At 32.7% G+C, this 17,598-nt stretch overlaps 1 protein-coding gene across 1 annotated transcript in view; it reads right to left on the minus strand.

The window, feature by feature from the left end:
* Positions 1 to 9,825: 9,825 nt before the first annotated feature.
* LOC129221081 (uncharacterized) overlaps positions 9,826 to 17,598 on the minus strand; it is a 37,349-nt gene continuing 29,576 nt past the window's right edge. The window contains exons 7-8 of the mRNA XM_054855520.1: positions 15,487 to 15,583; positions 9,826 to 9,893 (exon numbers count right to left, since the gene is read on the minus strand). Coding sequence (XP_054711495.1) covers positions 9,826 to 9,893; positions 15,487 to 15,583 — 165 coding nt within the window. The remainder of the gene's footprint in view (positions 9,894 to 15,486; positions 15,584 to 17,598) is intronic.

Below are 17,598 nucleotides of genomic sequence, written 5' to 3' on the forward strand. Positions count from 1 at the left end.
ATCGTTATAGACAGTTTTATTATTAATGCTGACACTTTTCTGGGACCAAGGAAAATATTGCTGTAGACAGGTTCATTGTTATAGACAGGTTATCGTTATAGACAGTTTGATTATTAATGCTGACACTTTTCTGGGACCAAGGAAAATGTTGCTATAGACAGGTTCATTGTTATAGACAGGTTATCGTTATAGACAGTTTGATTATTAATGCTGACACTTTTCTGGGACCAAGGAAAATATTGCTGTAGACAGGTTCATTGTTATAGACAGGTTATCGTTATAGACAGTTTTATTATTTATGCTGACACTTTTCTGGGACCAAGGAAAATATTGCTGTAGACAGGTTCATTGTTATAGACAGGTTGTCATTATAGACAGTTTTATTATTAATGCTGACACTTTTCTGGGACCAAGGAAAATATTGCTGTAGACAGGTTCATTGTTATACACAGTATCGTTATACACAGGTTCACTGTACTAACAAATGAAAATCGATTTTATAGCATCTTCAGCGAGCCTTGTATTCGATGTTGGGAACAACAGTGCTTAATTTTGTTGCCATAATATTCAAAGGCAGTGTTGCCCATCTAAGGGCTCAAGGCAGAGACTGCGCCTCTGAAATTTTTAGGAGGGTTAAGGGTTATTTTCACCTTTTTTGGGGGGCTCTTGCTTTTATGGGGGTTGTGATTTTTAGGGGTGATGCACCCTTGCTCTTAGGGGGGGGGGCACCCCTGCCAAAGGGAAATTCATCATTCAACAATTAAGAAAAAAAAAACAAGTTGTTTGTTGTGTCCAAAAGGAAGAGCGGCTGAAGGGGCCTGGGCCTCTCCCAAAATAAGTATAAAACCACTCATTTTGAATAAGGATTTTTGACATTTTCAAACTTAAATTTGGAACCTTCATCTTCAGGTCGCTCCCGAAATGAATTCCTGCATAAGTTTTCGGCTATGACACAATCTAACTTTCCTCAAGCGGTGTGATAGGAGTTCTAATTTTCTTCTACTCGATATGCAACCCTGAAAAGATTCCCGGCAAACAAATATTTTTAATTTACTCACTGCTTAGTTAAGATTTTGGAAGAAAGAGTCCAATAATTTTTCCTCAGAGATTTTACATAACAAGCACACAATTTGAGAAAATGATGCAGGGCAATCAAGCTCCCTGAGCAATGATTGGTCGTAGAGGGAAAATATTTTGCCAGAGAAAACTTTTGCTAGTAGTCAGGATTGAATCCTTGATGGAATAAGTATCAAATACTTTTTAAACATCTAAAATTAGTAAAAAGTAACCAAAAGCGACGAAAACGCATTTAGTCAGAAATGTAGTCATAATTGTCTCTTTTGATTAACAAATAACGAACATGTCAAGCAATTAGTTATTATACACAAAAATATTGAAAACAACTTCATGATTACAAAGTGAATTTTTCTTAATTGAAGAGCAACAAGATTGAACATTTTTGCAATAAATTGTTTTACAGGGCTAAATTTTATTATTTGTGATGATTACAAATGAGGCAGTGAGGAGCAAAGGGATGTCAGTGGCAAAATTAAAAATTTGGAGACAACCAGTATAAATGGTAGGTGAACCCCTCCTCTGTCTTGGGGTAAGAGATGGTACTAGTAGCCCTGGTAGGTGCTGCTCTACAGCATGATTCAGAAAAAAAAAATAATGAAAGCCTACCTAGGATCTGATCTTTAAAAGCATTTGACTCAAAACTTGAAAATGTCCACTTACACCCCTTTGCTTCTCACCGCCTCAAATGTGAAATAAAAATGGCTAGAGCTTATGTGAACGTTTTAAGTTGATGCTCACCTTAATAAGCTTTTTAAAATTGAAGTAGTTAGTTTTAACAAAAGCTAATTGCTGCCTTTTTGTAGAACAGATTATTTTTGATTGTTGACATATTTCATGTACCATTAACATACACAATATTCAAATAAAAAGGTGAATTTAATTTTTTTTCCAGGATGTACCTATACCAATGAAAATACGTCATTACATTTCTATATTTCAATAGAACTTCTAAAAATGCGAAGGAAAATAAATTTTGCCCTGAAACGCTTTGTTTTCATAATATACCTTCATTCGTCAAAGCAGAATCACTAAAATAAGTAGAAGAGGTTATGACTGGCCACAAGAGACAACCATTTAGTTTCTTAAAATACGCTTTAAAATTGGTTTTGAGAACAAAATGCTTCAACATTTGACTGCTTTAAGCTCTACAAAGACCAACTTAGACAAAGTCCTTAGCATATGAAATGAAAGCATTCGTAAGAACATTTCTTATAATACTAATCTTGCATAGGAATAGGAACTTCATTTTAGAAAAAACATTGGGGGCGGGGTGGGGGGGGGGGGTGGGGAGAGAGAGAGAAAGAAATTTTATAAGCACTAAGGGAAAAAAAAGCTGTACTCCATTTCACTTCAAGTAGGCTCAACATAAAAGGTTACAGGAACTGCATTTCAACCAGTCATGGAAATCATGGTTGCCATAAATCTAGGGGTTGCCAATAAACAATGCTACTTGCCATACTTAGTGTGTGTGGGAGAGAGGACACTTGATTTTATGAAATATTATTTGAAAATAAATTTACGAACTCCATGACTTTATATATAACTCTAGATAACGAAAGAAGTTGAGCATTTAGCCCTTTAAAATTAAGAAAGCACAAAAAATTAAAACTAGCAAAAATACTGTTTCCTAATAAATATTGTACAAAATGAGTTTATTCAAAAAGCAAAAATAGATATTATTCTAACATCACTATTATTTATTAGCAATATTAATGATTTCATAATGATAAAAATATTTTCTTTTTAATTTTAGAGGGGCTGGAGGTATAGGATATTTCATTTTTTCATCTTTTATTTAAACTCAAAAGAAACAAGAATTACTTCTTGAAGCCTAACATTACATTTTGTACCTTTTGCTGTGGCGTCAACTTTAGGTGAAATGGAATACAAATCAAATTAAGGTAGCAACAATACAAAACATAAATTTTGATAGTAAATATTTTGCTATAAAAGACATAAAACTGATATTATTAATAAAAGAAGCACTTGCAAATTTTTTTTGTTTCGTTGTGTGCACAGAGATTTTTTTCTTTCTTTTTTACAATGTGTGTGAGTAAAAGCAATTTAAAGCTTTTATTTGTACTTTCTACACTTAACACAAAATGCCACTGAACAATTTAAAAATACAATACAAAAAAAAAATGCAAAGAGACATCCTAGATTTTCTACCACTTTTTAAAAAAGGTCATAGAAACATACTACATATTGAATGACTAAAAAAATAGAGCATTTCTTCATTTTTGTTCAAGATAGCATTTGGTTATGAAAATGTTCCCTAGTAAAATTATTAAATACCAATAGAGTTTCTATAAAATTCAATGAAAATTTTATAAAATTTAGTACAACAAATCACTTAAAAAATATCTGAATTCTTTAAGTTATTCTTGGCATTGATTCATTGATTAAATTTAAATCTTAAAAATAAAAGGGTAAAAATATTTTACAGGGAAATTGCATGTTTGACATATACATGTACAAATATGATCCAAAATGTAAATACATATCATTCAAATAAGAAAATTTTCACCCTTTGAAAAAAAGGAAAAGTCTACAAATAACTACAAGGACATATTAACAATAGATATTTCATTTAAAAGAAATATAGTAGACCCTCGTTTTACGCGGGGGTTACGTTCCATGGAAATGCCACACAAATTGTGTAAATTGAGACCTAAGAGCAGTGTTAAAATAGGGGTTAGGTTCCATAGATAAAAAAAATACTTCATTCTAGTGATGACTAATTGTATAGCAAGTTTAATGTGTACTTATATCGATTTCTATGCACAAAAAAACAAATTAATTTAGTGTTTCTGAAAAGAAGCTGGCTATGATAGTCTTTTGGCAGTCAAGAATTTTTCTCTGTAGTTCCTTGCAGAGCATTAACGCATACATGATCATTTCCATGATAGAATCTTCAACGATAGAACCTTCCTTCCATGATAGAATCTTCCCTCACTAACAAATCAGAAAAATCATTTCTATTTGTCAAGGAATGGCTCAAAATTTTAAATGCTAACGTTTATTGGTTGTGTGTCATTGATGTCGGTACCCTCGTTGGTTTCGTTTACTTTGTCACTCCTAAAAGCTCTTCTTCCATTGAGTTCTGAACTGTGTGAGTTTAATAACTTTACTTCTCGATAGAGCTCTGGAACCAATCCCATAAAATGTCTCCAGTGGCTCAAGCTCGATTATTAGCACGCCAAAATGCAGTTCATTTCGTGAAATTTGCAATCGTTAGCAGTTTGGATTTTAAAAAGAGGGCAAAATTTTATATGTTCGCACTGCCGCATCCGGGTAAAACTGAAATTCATACGCATAAAATGAAATAAAGGTGTGAAATCTTAAACCGCGTAAAATAAACCTGCATAAAACGAGGGTCTACTGTATTCAAGGCAGAAACATGGGCAAGTGACAGATTTATCTTCTCTTTCGATATCAAAATGTCATTGAACTAGTTATTTTAAATTTTCTGTACTATAAACTAAAAAGAGGGCTCCCTGAGGTCTCAAAACAGCTATAAAAAATTCGATTATTAAAATAATTTGCACTAAATCAGGTTTGTTAAACTTTGTAGTTCTGAGGATTTCTTTAATATGAAGCTCATTACCCCCCAACAACTTGACAAAAGGGGCACCCTAAACTTTTGTTAAGGAGAAAAATTCTAAATTTACCGACTGAAACTTATTTTTACCGAATGATAAAAGAAAAAAAAATGCTTACTGTTAATGCAGCCTCCAAATTTGCCAAAACACCAGACTAAATTTCCCAAACGTTGACTTTTTGGAAGGTCACAGTGACCTCTACCAGCCTACCATTGGGGCGCCTCTGCCAGATAGTTTACTAAGACAAAAACTGAAAATCTTACCTTACACAAAAAGTTAGTTTGAAGTTTAAATGGTAGTTAAATATAATTTGTCAAATTCAGATTCATGAACTACAAAACATTACAAAATAATAATGTAATTTTCATGATCACTAAAATAAATCTAATGTAATGAATCTAGAAACATATTTTGTGGAGGTAAACGGTTTGACAAATGGTTTACTTCCAAACAGCACGACCTTGAGGGTCAAGGATTTAGACAAAATTCTAGATATAGGTCAATTCCCACTAGGTACCAGTTTCAGCTTAAAAAATTCATTACAAAAAAAAAAAAAAAACCTAATTCGAATTTAAAAAAAAATAAAGCCCCAGGTGCACACCCCTGGGACTCAAAGTAATTTTGTACAAAATTTCAAGGCTGTAGGTGCTATGGGGTCTCCTGGATGCACAGTCGCCACAGACTTCATTTCAAAATTTTCTTTGATTTCACCTTTTTTTAATTTTAAGAGAAAATGTGAACTGTCACACTTCTTAGTACTCCCCCCTCCTCTTCGTCAAACTCAAAATTACTTGACTCCCCCCCAACCTCAAAGCAAAATATCAATTGTGGACAACCCCTTATATTTTTCAAAATGCAGATAAATAAACTTTAATTTGACCACTGTATAATATTTCAGAATCCTCAGAGGCCTATAGACTACAATGGGGTCGTTTCCAAAATTTTAAAAGTATTTTTTTTTCTGAAAGAGCATGCTCAAAAACATAGGATCTGACCAATTTAAAATAATTTGACTAAGTTTAACATTAAAAAAAAAAAATACTTTTAACCAGTACTCTTTCATTATTTATGCTTCTGCCGATGACATCACAAATGATGAAATGCCATTCAGCGTTGCCATTTTCACAGACTACAATATTTAATTCACATCTTTACTCACGTGTACTGGCAACGATAGGGTTGACAGCAAGCGAAGAGCGCACAATTTAACTCACTTCCTGATAATTATAACGTGGAAACGTGGTTGACAGAGGCGTCAGAGCACATCATTTGTGACGTCATCAAGACTACGCCTTGTTTGAAACATCAGACATTTAAAAAAAAGAATTAAAAAATAACTGTTGGGAAAATGAAAGTATTTTCTAGCTCCATGTTATTTTTTTTTTGCTTATTCAGTCAATTTCAATGCTAAAAATAGTACTTTTGACTGAAGGAACCCATTGAGAATTATCGCTCTATATGCAGTTTGTCACCAGAATCTACTTCAGAAAGTATTCAAAAAAAATCAATAATTTTAGGGCAAATTTTCGGAAAACTTTACAATACAGAAAATACTGTTAAACCATTTTTTTTTCAATGTCGGGAAACATTTAAAGTATTTCAAGAGCTACTTTAAACTACAGATTTTTTAAACTTTTTGCTATGCCATCTCAAAATAAGGCGCACTGAATGAAAATATTGATCACCTTTACTTAAATAATATTTTTACAGAGAGTTTTTTTTTTTTAAAAGGATTTTTTTTTTTTTAAAGTTTATTCAAATACCTTTGTACTCTTGATAGAAAGTGCTTAACAAATATCCTTACGAAGAATTCTAAAAACATAGAACTAGAAAAAATTACCATTGTTAGGATGTTAAGAAACACGGGGTGTCTACTGATATTGGAAGTACTAGAAATATTTAAAATTTACTGTTTTTCTTTTACATGTTGGAAACACTGGAAGTACAGGTTGTAAATAAATTCTTACATCGAAGAAGAAAACTCAGCAAAATAACAGTTTGAGATTTAAATGTAATTCTTTTCTTTTTTAATTTTGATCTTTATCTCAAAAAGTTTTCTTCACTATTTTAATACACTTCGACATGTGTACTTTTTGCAGTTCTGTTTGTGTGTGAGAGGATTTCGAGAATCTTCAACTTAAGGATAAGGGTTTCGTCGAATTGGTGGGTTTTTGACATTTTGTACTAATTGAGTTCAACTGTATCTCCAGGGCCAGATTTGGAAGTGTGGAGCCCCCGGGGCAACGAAGGAGTGGAGGCCCCTAATCAGGGTTCAAAAAGATCATCATATTTTCAAAAATATCCGATGCTTTGATATATATCCGAATATTTTGATATATATGTATATATCCGATATTTTCGATCAGCACTTTAAAAGTAAATGCATCCTGAAGTTACTGCAATTTATTTTTTTAAATTATTATTATTATAATTTATAGGGGAGAAAAAATGTAAAATTTGCTGAACCGTGAAAGTTAGGATATTTTGTTAAAATTTTATTGTGGGGGCCCCTTTGTTGTGGGGCCCACGGCACAATAACCCCGCCTGCCCTCCCCTAAATCCAACCCTGTGTATCTCCTCGAGTTTTAGTCTGTATATATTTTTTTTGGAATTATTTTTCATCAGAGATTATTTTGCAATACATAAGTGAGGGGATATAGGGTCTGCATAAAAAATTTCGTATTTTTTCTTTAATTTTCTTTTTCTTAACAAACTTTCATTCAAACTCTGCATCTTAATTTGAATATTTTTTACAGTTGGAAGTATACATCTAGCACTAACGGTTACAAAACAGAGAGCTTGGCAGTTAAACTAGGACAAGCTGTGTGTATTATATATAAATTTAAACCATTAAATGAGATGCATTAATGTCATAGGACTATAGGGGGGAAAAAGGACATGATACAGGAAAGCACATATATCATACTGGGAATATATGGGAATTTTGAATCACCGGATCAGTAGACACCCTGAAATCATCATTCTTAATGACAGAGCACAGACATGAATTAATTTTTCGTCATACAGTGGCACAATGGCAGCTACTACATAATCTCTTACATAAGGTTCGAAAATATCATAATATTTTCGAAAATATCTGATATTTTGACATGTATATAGGATATTTTGATACATATCCAATATTTTCAATGAGACTAAACTAGACTCTTCAAAATAGTAAATGCATCCTCAAACCCCTTTTTATTTTCTTACATAATTATTACAACAGTAAATCCCTCTAATGCGGACACTAACGGGACAATTTTTTTTGTCCACAATAGAGAGGTGTCAGCAAGATCAAGGGCACTCATATAGGGGGCGAGGGGCTCGAGCCTCCCTTAGAAATTAGAACTTCCTTGCTTTTAGTATTTTTTTCTTTGCAAAAATGTAAAAACATTTCTTTTTCATCTGTTTATGAATAAATTATTAAAAATGTCAAATTTTTATGACTAATCTGTCCTCAAATTGGTTTCCATGTTGAAAATATCCTGCTGAACCATGGTTAAAATATTTGAGCCCCCTCTTACAATTCTGCATATGGGGGCCCATGCGCAAGACAGGGGTTTAATAATGTTATTTGCATTTTAACTGGGGAATTAAAAATTGTCCGCATAAGAGGGGTGTCCGCCTTTGAGGAATGTCTGTTAGGAGGGGTTTTACTGAATGTGTAAACTGAAAATTAAGGTTTCTATTATTATTTATATCTAATAATTCATTTTATATTTTTGTCGATTTTAATGAAGTTAATTTAGTATTAGCTGTTTTACTCATTTTTCTTCTCTTAGATATTTTTGTACACAGTTATACAATGATTCAGAAATAAAAAATATGCATTAGTTGGTGCACAGCCGTAAGACATTTTCTTTTTTTCTGACCAACGTTTAATGTTTAACTAGGCATTATTAATATAATTTAAGGGGTCACAATACCTATTGAACAGTTTTTTTATGAATATTATGTTTTTCTTTGAAACCATAACATACGCACTCATCTTGCAACCAATAATTTATTTTGAAAATCTAAAAATATTGCAAACATTTTTTAAAAATTCAAAAAATTCAGCAAATTTTCATTTTTTTAAAATCCTTAAGATTTTTTTGTTTTTGCACTTATTTAAAAAACAATGTTTGCTAAGCAATCACAATATTCATCACTAAAAATCTGTGCATTCATTTGTTTACATATGTATTGAGACATTTTCTGTAATTAATTATGTAAAAAAATCATAATTTTTTTAAAAAATTTTGTTTTTAAAGGTATAACATGCTCTAAACATTTGAATAATTTATAAAATACTTATCCAATGCACAGTTTTGTTAAATATATTATCCTGATTGCAAAAAGTATTACTTTAAAGCTGTATCTTGAATAGAAAAAAATCCTTAGGGTTCTAAGGACATGAAAAAAAAAATCACTGAGAAAAAGCAACTTAAAATGTTTCTTTTGCATAAGAACACATAGTGAGCATGACCTAAAACAACTCATAACTTTTTAAATATTTGAACTAGAGCGATGAAACTTTTTTCCTGTGTTTGGATTAATTTGTAGTTTTGAAATAAGCAATAAAATATTTTTTGATCGTTTCATCATTTTTGAGGTACTGCGAACCCTTAAAACTGTTACATTGCAAATAATAAAAATGAATACATAATAAAAAATAAATATTATATTACCTTGCTGGATTGATGATGTATTGATACATCATAAAAATATAGTGCATTACTTTTAGGTCATTTTTAATAATAAATGAACAATATAATTTTTAATTAATATAATTTTTGTATTGAAAATACCGTAGTTGAAAAAATAAATATCGAAAATATCAAAATATCATGATATTTTCAAAATAAATATCGGATATATATTGTGATATATATCATGATATATATCTACTGATATATATCGGCAAATGCTCTTACACATGATAAAAAGTTAACAATTCATTTTTTAAAAATCCATACAAGAATTTTTAAAAAAAATCATAGATATTGCAATGCAGCTTGTCAGATGAGGAGGAATTTTTCACCTTTCAGTAAATGCTCTTTTTGCCGCGGATCACTGTTCCGAGTCCCCCTTCACACACATACGTCAAAATGCTGCTGAAGTGTAAACACAATGAACGAACAACAAGCTTCGAATGTTTCTCTCAGTATGCAGGATGAAGGAAATGAAGAGGTGTGTGAAGTGTCTCCATCAATTTGATGTAGTTAGGTTCTAAATAAAAGAAGGAAGCATTGAAAACATGCACTTAAGTTATTTAGCCATACTTATTACAGTACTCTCGATATCTCGAAAACCTTGGTATGACGGAAAATTATTTTCCCCCTTGATTTTGCGTATTTATGTACCGTAAAATCCCAAAAGTAACCCCCTATCGAATATAGCCCCCCCTTTTTTTGTGGAAAGTGAAATCACTTTAATATCCTGAATATACACCCCCCCCCTTCACCTGAAAATTTTCCGATCATCTTCATTTGCCACTCCCTCCAAAAAAGAAGGATAACATTTCTGCTTTACTTGGAAAGCATTTACAAAGGTTTATTTTCCCCCTCCATGTGCAGTTTTGCTTTTCGAAAAAAAAAAGAGGAAAACACAATGATTTAAACAAAAAAGAAAAAAAAAATGGTCTCCACGATTTATTCCTTCCAAAATGTCTAGACTCCTTTTGATGCAAGGGCACCTTTTTTCTTTTTCTTTTTTGTTCATAAGTATTACAAAAGAAATTTATACAATTGTACTGCTTTTTATTCATTTTGGAAGGAGCATTTTTGTTCTGATTTGTGAAACTGAACGATCTTCAATGCAGTGCTATTTTGATAACGAGACGCCATTTTGGAAATAGGTTGATTAAAAAGTAGCGCGAAACTTAAAAATTACCTTTTTTAAATTAGAAGTAATGTAATTGAATGAGTTTAGGATCATCAGAAATGTAAATTTTACTAAATCGAGTAAGAGATTTGTCTGTGTTTGCGTTCGCGAGCTTTGTAAAGCTCAGTTTTCGAAATTACGATCTTCGTAACGAATTTACTGCCGTGATTGCGATTTTTGCTTCTATTCTGAAACAAGAACATTAAGATTTTGCTTCTTTTACTGTAACATTATTCAGTATATAATGAATTTTCAAGCGATAAATTATAGAAGTTTTGCCAACTTAAGGTGCAAAATCCTTCCTTTCAGAAAAAAATGGCATCCTCATGCAATTTATTAGTACTAGAAAATTATGACAGGTTTTTATTAATTAATTTCTCTTTCTTCATTAATATTAACTCTTATTTACTTATTTCTTTTCTGTACTCTAAAATTAATACTACTAAAAACAATTATTTTGGTTAATTTTTCAGAAAAATCTCGATTATAACTCCCCCTTCTGAAATCAACAAGTTTTGTTTTGAAAATAGGGGGGGGGGGTTACTTTCGGGATTTTACAGTAATGTTATTTTTTATTCTTATGTTGAAGAGTTTTTGATCAAAACCTTGTTATGCCGATTAATTTTTGAAGTCAAATATTATGCTACGAGTTCCGGTGCAGCTTCAAGCTTTCTTTAAATGACAATAAAGTTCTTGAGCAAACACAGGAGATTTATTTACAGCTATGTACAGGAAATGTAGTTACAACTGATAAATCAGTCCTCAGCAATTAAGCAAATAACAATTAAACACTGTAAACTCAACGGTCACACACGTATTTACTTCAAAATATGCAAAAACACAGCGAAAGGCTAATACACGCAGAGTCAAATACATGCTCTCAGTGCAATGGCTCAGACCGGGGCCAGATTTGAAAGTGTGGAGGCCCCGGGGCAACAAAGGAGTGAAGGCCCCTAATCAGAGTTCAAAAAGATCATCATACTTTCGAAAATATCCAATACTTTGATATATATGTATATATCCGATATTTTCGATTTTTCGACCAGTGAAAGTTAGGATATTTTGTAAAAATTTCATTGTGGGGGCCCCTTTGTTGTGGAGGCCCAGGGATGGTAGCCCCGCCTGCCCTCCCTTAAATCCGGCCCTGGCTCAGACCAGTCTCTCTTTTTATTATGTGCGGAGGCTATTTATAAATCCTAGAGAAGTTTCGACAAAATTGGAAATGCTTCTCGAAGTTTTCTTTTAATTCCATTCACAAATCTTAGTGTGCAGAAATGGGAGGACCATATACTTCATTCGAATGTAAGGGGGCTGTATATTCATTACAAGAAACTATTTACAGGTTAAGTTACTACAATAATTTTTAGATGAAGAATAATGGAATAAACATAATGGAATGAAAATAATTTGTAACAATAATTTTTCCGTAAAATCAGTACTTTTTTGTCTTGAAGCAATGCGAAGAATTTTCCCAAAAATTTCTCACACCCATCATTATTTCTCACAATAGTTAGGAATGATTTGGAGAAGCTTATATGTCATTTTTATTCTAAAGCCTGGGGGTGTCAGAAAATGCAAGTCCTGAAAAGCTTAAAAAAACCTACCTAAAACATTTTGCCCCCTTCTTCTGCCATTTTATTGGACCTTTTGACTCTATTTCCTCTTCCCTAAAAAGGGGAGATGAGTGAAAAACCCCTTTAGAGACACGGGGAACAGTGCAACCCTTTGCCCAACTTTTTTTTTGGGGGGGGGGGGGGAACGCTCAAAACTCATTTGAAACCATTCTGCAACTTGGTAATCCAAATCTTTGATAAGTTTAGTCGTGGTAAATCACTACATTTTGCTTCTTCACTAGAGTGTTCTTTTTTATTCTTTATTCTCTACTATTTTTGGTTCATTTTAAAAATTAAAATTTTTGTTATTGTATTAAGACTTTTTTAACAAACTTTTTTTACTTCATTCCATGTTTCCACTTATTTTAACTATCGTGACTAATTTTTAGAATATTATTTTATTATGATTATGACCTTGTTATCTTGAAAAGTCAACATGTTGATTTTTTTTACTGTCCTTCGACTTCATGATATCGAGAGTTTTTATAACTAAATAATAACCAATTTTGATGTCATGGGTAAAATATTTAATATTACGAGCAAAACTTTTCCTTCAATTCACAAGTCGAACCGCATCATGCTGCGGACACTCGCTGATGAGATAAATTTACTTTGTCTACGAGTTTGTTGGCACTCTCAGCTTCAATGAGATGACATCTGCCTCCAGCTTGGTTATTAACTAATCCAGACAGAAGAGTTCTAATAAGAACGAAACTGTATTATCTAGCTGTGATAACTGGGCTGTCTGGTATATTGCATGCAGTTCTGCCTTAGCCCTGGCTTACGAGCAGTAACTTACTGCCAAATGCAGGGAACAATGTACTCCTTTACCAATGTATAACTATCGCCATGAAAAAGACACCAATCAAAGGTTTAACGTCTTATTATAATTGGGGTTAAAGTGTAGAATAGGAGATCTTTGATATAATTGATTTACTACTGCTGAAACTACCAATTTCCCAGTCGGCGACATTCTACAACTGAAGGGCTACGGGGAAGAATGATCAAAGCCCATTTTTCTAAAAAACTCTGGTTAATCTATGGAAAAAAAGTAGATTATTACAGACAGTATTCAAAAGAAATATTATTCAGGCAAGAAACATCATAGTGAGTAAGTTTTAACAGGGAAGAATGAGGCTAACTTGGAAAAGATTGGAGATTTCAAGCGCAAAAACGTAATGAGGGAAATTTGAGCATGGTGCACTATGAACATTCTTCCCCGTGGCCCTTCAACTGTATGGCAATCCCAGAATTCGCCTCCATGTTTGGTCAAAGTAACATGAAAGCATCACATTATTTTGTCATTTTAAATTACTTTTAAATGAAACAAGCCCTTTAAACATGATTAAAAGCTTCATTAAAATATTTATTAAAAAAAAAAAAGGAAGGAAAGAAAATCACCAAATAAAGCTTATAAATACAGTTGAATTGCTATGCATTACTTCCATTAAACAGCAAAATAACTGCCAAACAAATAATTCAAGTCATTAAACAGCAGTAAAAGTCTCATATTAAAATGCAAAAAAATCTAAAAAATGAAGTAAATAACATTAAAAGTTTGATTAAAATGAAAATAATCTGCTAAATTAAGATATTAAGTAATTAAAATGGAAAATCAGGAACAAATATGGCAACAAGTGAACATTTTTCTGGTTTTGCCAAGGTAGTAAACAAACAAATCGCAAAGTTCCAATGTACCCTTATTTTGTACCCCTTACCACAATTGTAACCATAAACACGAAATCTACCACATCTTAAGAACAGTTTTCCATAGAAAATTTCTACATTTAACAGAGTGATGCAATTTGTGAATACAGTTAAATCTGTGTAAGTTGACCACTCGCAGTGCAGTACTTTGGAGGTCAACCTAAACAGGTGATCAACTTATAAAGGGCGGTAATGATTTTTTTTTTGTCATTTCTTGCATCATGTATTCATTTTTTTGAGTAATTCACTTTTACTCTTTCTGTTCAACTCACTTTCATTGTTTAACAGCATTGAAAGTGAAACAATAATTAAAAATACTATTCAAATAATTTTGTTATTTTTTCTGTCGTTTTTAACTATGCTAGACACTGCTTTTAGAAATTTCATATGTGCCAGCTAAATTTCTCTGGCTTTCTCCATTTTCAATCAATTTTAATATTTCATGCTTTTTATTAATCTCAAGTTGAACTAACTATCTTTTTGAAGCCTTTTTATGTAAAACTTATAGCACAAAGAGTAACAAGCTCGACCCTCCCAGTTCATAAAGGCAAAATTAAAATGCCTTATCTCTTAATCCCTTGCACCAGAAATATGTAACTTTACTCATTAGCAGGCCCAGATCTGCGTATCTGCAGTGCGAGGGGTCCGCGTCCTTAAAGGGGCTAACGACCCTAGAAATTGAAGAAAAAATAGAAAAAAACTAGCACTAAGACTTGTGCACTTTACAAATAGACACTGCTGGCTACTAGGTTGGGACCCTACACATTTTGTAGCAGGGGGGCCCAAAATATATAGATCCGGGCCTGCTCTTTATAGCATAATTCCTATGTTGCCACAACATAATACAACTGAAAGAAAAGACTGAACTTTTCTACTGACACCTCTTTTCATTGAACAGAGTACAAAAAGCTATCGCAAATAGAACAACAAATGAAAAACAAGTTTGGAGAATAAAGAGCAACATAAGCTCTATGCTGCGGTTCAGTTAGTAAAAAGTTAATCCGTCATCAAAGCATTAAAAACATTCTTAGAAAGCTATCAAAGAGATAATAATAATAATAAATAAATAAATAAATATATAATAGAATAAAATAATTTGCTGAAGAAAGTTTAAGAAAATAAACCAAGTGGTCAACTTACAAAGGTTATTTTTACAATACTCCAAACCAAATTTGGTGTACATTAGTGGTCAAGATAGAGAGGTGGTCAAGTTACAGAGGTTTTCCTTCATTATATGACTAATTGCGTTTCTGACAAAAGCGATCAACATAGACAGGTGGTCAACTTACAAGGGTGGTCAACTTTACAGATTTTACTGTAACATGCAAATTAAGTCATAGAATGTCCCAGGAAATTCTACTGTCAAATAATAGAATTTTTAAAGGTTTCATTCACCTATTCTTGGAGTCCCTTTCAAGTCTGGTTTTTGAGCCAAGAGGTGCAAATTTTCAAACAATTTACAAAAAAAAAAAAAAAAAAAAAAAAGAAAGAAAGAAAAGAAAAAGCATGTTTTGAAAATAGCAACAAAAAAATTTAGAATTGTATGTGAAGAATAAAAGTGAGGAACAATACATATAAAATATTTGAATCTATTTTATTAAAAAATGAGCCGTACTCACCATCATCACAGTTCAAATAGCCGTGTCTCACTAAAAAATCTAATGCAACTAAGGAGCTTGTCAGTTTAAAGTCATCTGTTACTAAGACTTCTTTCAGCTAGAAATTACAATAAAAGAATAAATAAATAAATGAAATATACACACAAATAAACCGAGCAGTTTAAAGGTCGAAGTAAAAACACAACATGAAATAAATAGATTTTATCCAAGACATTCTAGTAACTAGAATTCATTTCACTCTTTGTGAAATTAGACATTTGAGGCAGTGAGAAGCAAAGGGATGCAAGTGGACATTTTCAAGTTTTGAGTAAAACGCGTTTAAAGATAACATCCTGGGTAGGCTTTCATTGAATTTTTTTTCTAAATTATGCTGTACAGCAGCACCTACCAGGGCTACTAGTACCATCTCTTGCCCCAAGACAGAGGAGAGGCTCACCTACCATGTGTACTGGTTGTCTCCAAATTTTTAATTTAGCCACTTGCATCCCTTTGTTTCTCACTGCCTCATTTCTTTAGGTTCAGGTGAGTATGTATAGTGTACAAGGTCTTAAAAAAAAACATTATCTTTACTAATAATAAAGCTGAAAGTCAATTTGTCTGGATATCTCTCTGTCTGGATATCTGTCAAGATCTCTGTGACGCACATAGCGCCTAGACCGTTCGGCCGATTTTCATGAAACTTGGCACAAAGTTAGTTTGTAGCATGGGGGTGTGTACCTCGAAACAATTTTTCGAAAATTCAATGCGTTTCTTTTTCTATTCTGTTGGGAATTTAATCTGATAGCTCAATCAAAGCTCGAAGTTCAAAGAACTAAAAGCAGGTTCTAAGCAAGCAAGCCTAACTGAAAATTTGTGGAATGACCTGCTCGGGAAGAATTACAAAATATAATTTATTTATTATTTAACAATTGCGTAAACGTTTTATTGAACAATAAATATGTCCAAACATGGAAATATTAACAAGTGTAAATAAAAATTCACATTCCCCAACATCTGAGTAAAAAAATCCCCCCAAAAATATCACTAGGAAACATTTCTTAAAAATAGTATCATTAAAGTTCCAGTAAAATTCACATGACTAGTTTAATAGGAGTACCCACCTTGAGTCCAATGCCATAAACAGAATAGCTCATACGAACGAGTTAAAAAGTTCATACCAAACAAGCTATTCCTTCCTTAAAAGCTGGCACAACATGTGAAGTGCGGGATCCACCAATTTGGATCCCATATCAAATCGTCCGCGGTCATTCCATGCCACCATGTTGAGTTCAAAAAAAAAAAAGAAACCTGTCCTCCCGGACAACAGGAACATCCATCCAATGAAAAAAATCTAACGGACATCCAATCCAGCTCTCGAGCGTGGACCTTCAATGGTCCTGTTTGCTAGGCCTTTTATCAGTAAACGCGACTTGATTTAAACTCATTTTTAGAGAGAAAATCCCTCACTTAAAAACTCATCTCAAGGCAACAACTGGAACATGCCCGCATTTCTAGCTGGGCTCAACGACAAAACTTCCTACATCTTCCAAAAAGAATCCACTCTACAACCTGGAACTCCGGAGCACACAGCTCCCAGGCACAATCTCAGCACCTCAGAAAAACATCGGACTGCAGTCACAACATGGTAACACAAGAGGTGAAACAATAAGAGAATGATTGATTGAGAGTTCACACTTAAATAGCATTCCCTATCTCCCTACGCGACGGCATGACGTATATCAAAAAGCATGCATAAATTACATTGATGAAACAACTCAACACACAGTTTACAGTTCAAAACTAAATTCATTAAAATTGTTTCCCACATGCATACAGCAAGAATCTACTCAACATCTTTACAATGACATCACATCATCGTGACGGGTCAACAAACACATGCTACGCATACAGGGAATGTTGGCTCAGGGGAACGATTTGAGCACTGGTAAAATAACGGGATGATATTCTAAGTTCGAAAAAAGAAGGAAATAAGTTTTGGAAACTTTTATAAACCTTCTAAAACTTTAGGAATTTCTCCAAGATCAAAAAAATAATGACTCTAGGCCAACATATTCCAATTTTAAGAACATTTTTCCGAGCAAAATTATCATAAGATGGGCAAGTAAATTACAA

Source organism: Uloborus diversus, chromosome 4, assembly GCF_026930045.1.
Source record: "Uloborus diversus isolate 005 chromosome 4, Udiv.v.3.1, whole genome shotgun sequence".
NCBI lineage: Eukaryota > Metazoa > Arthropoda > Arachnida > Araneae > Uloboridae > Uloborus > Uloborus diversus.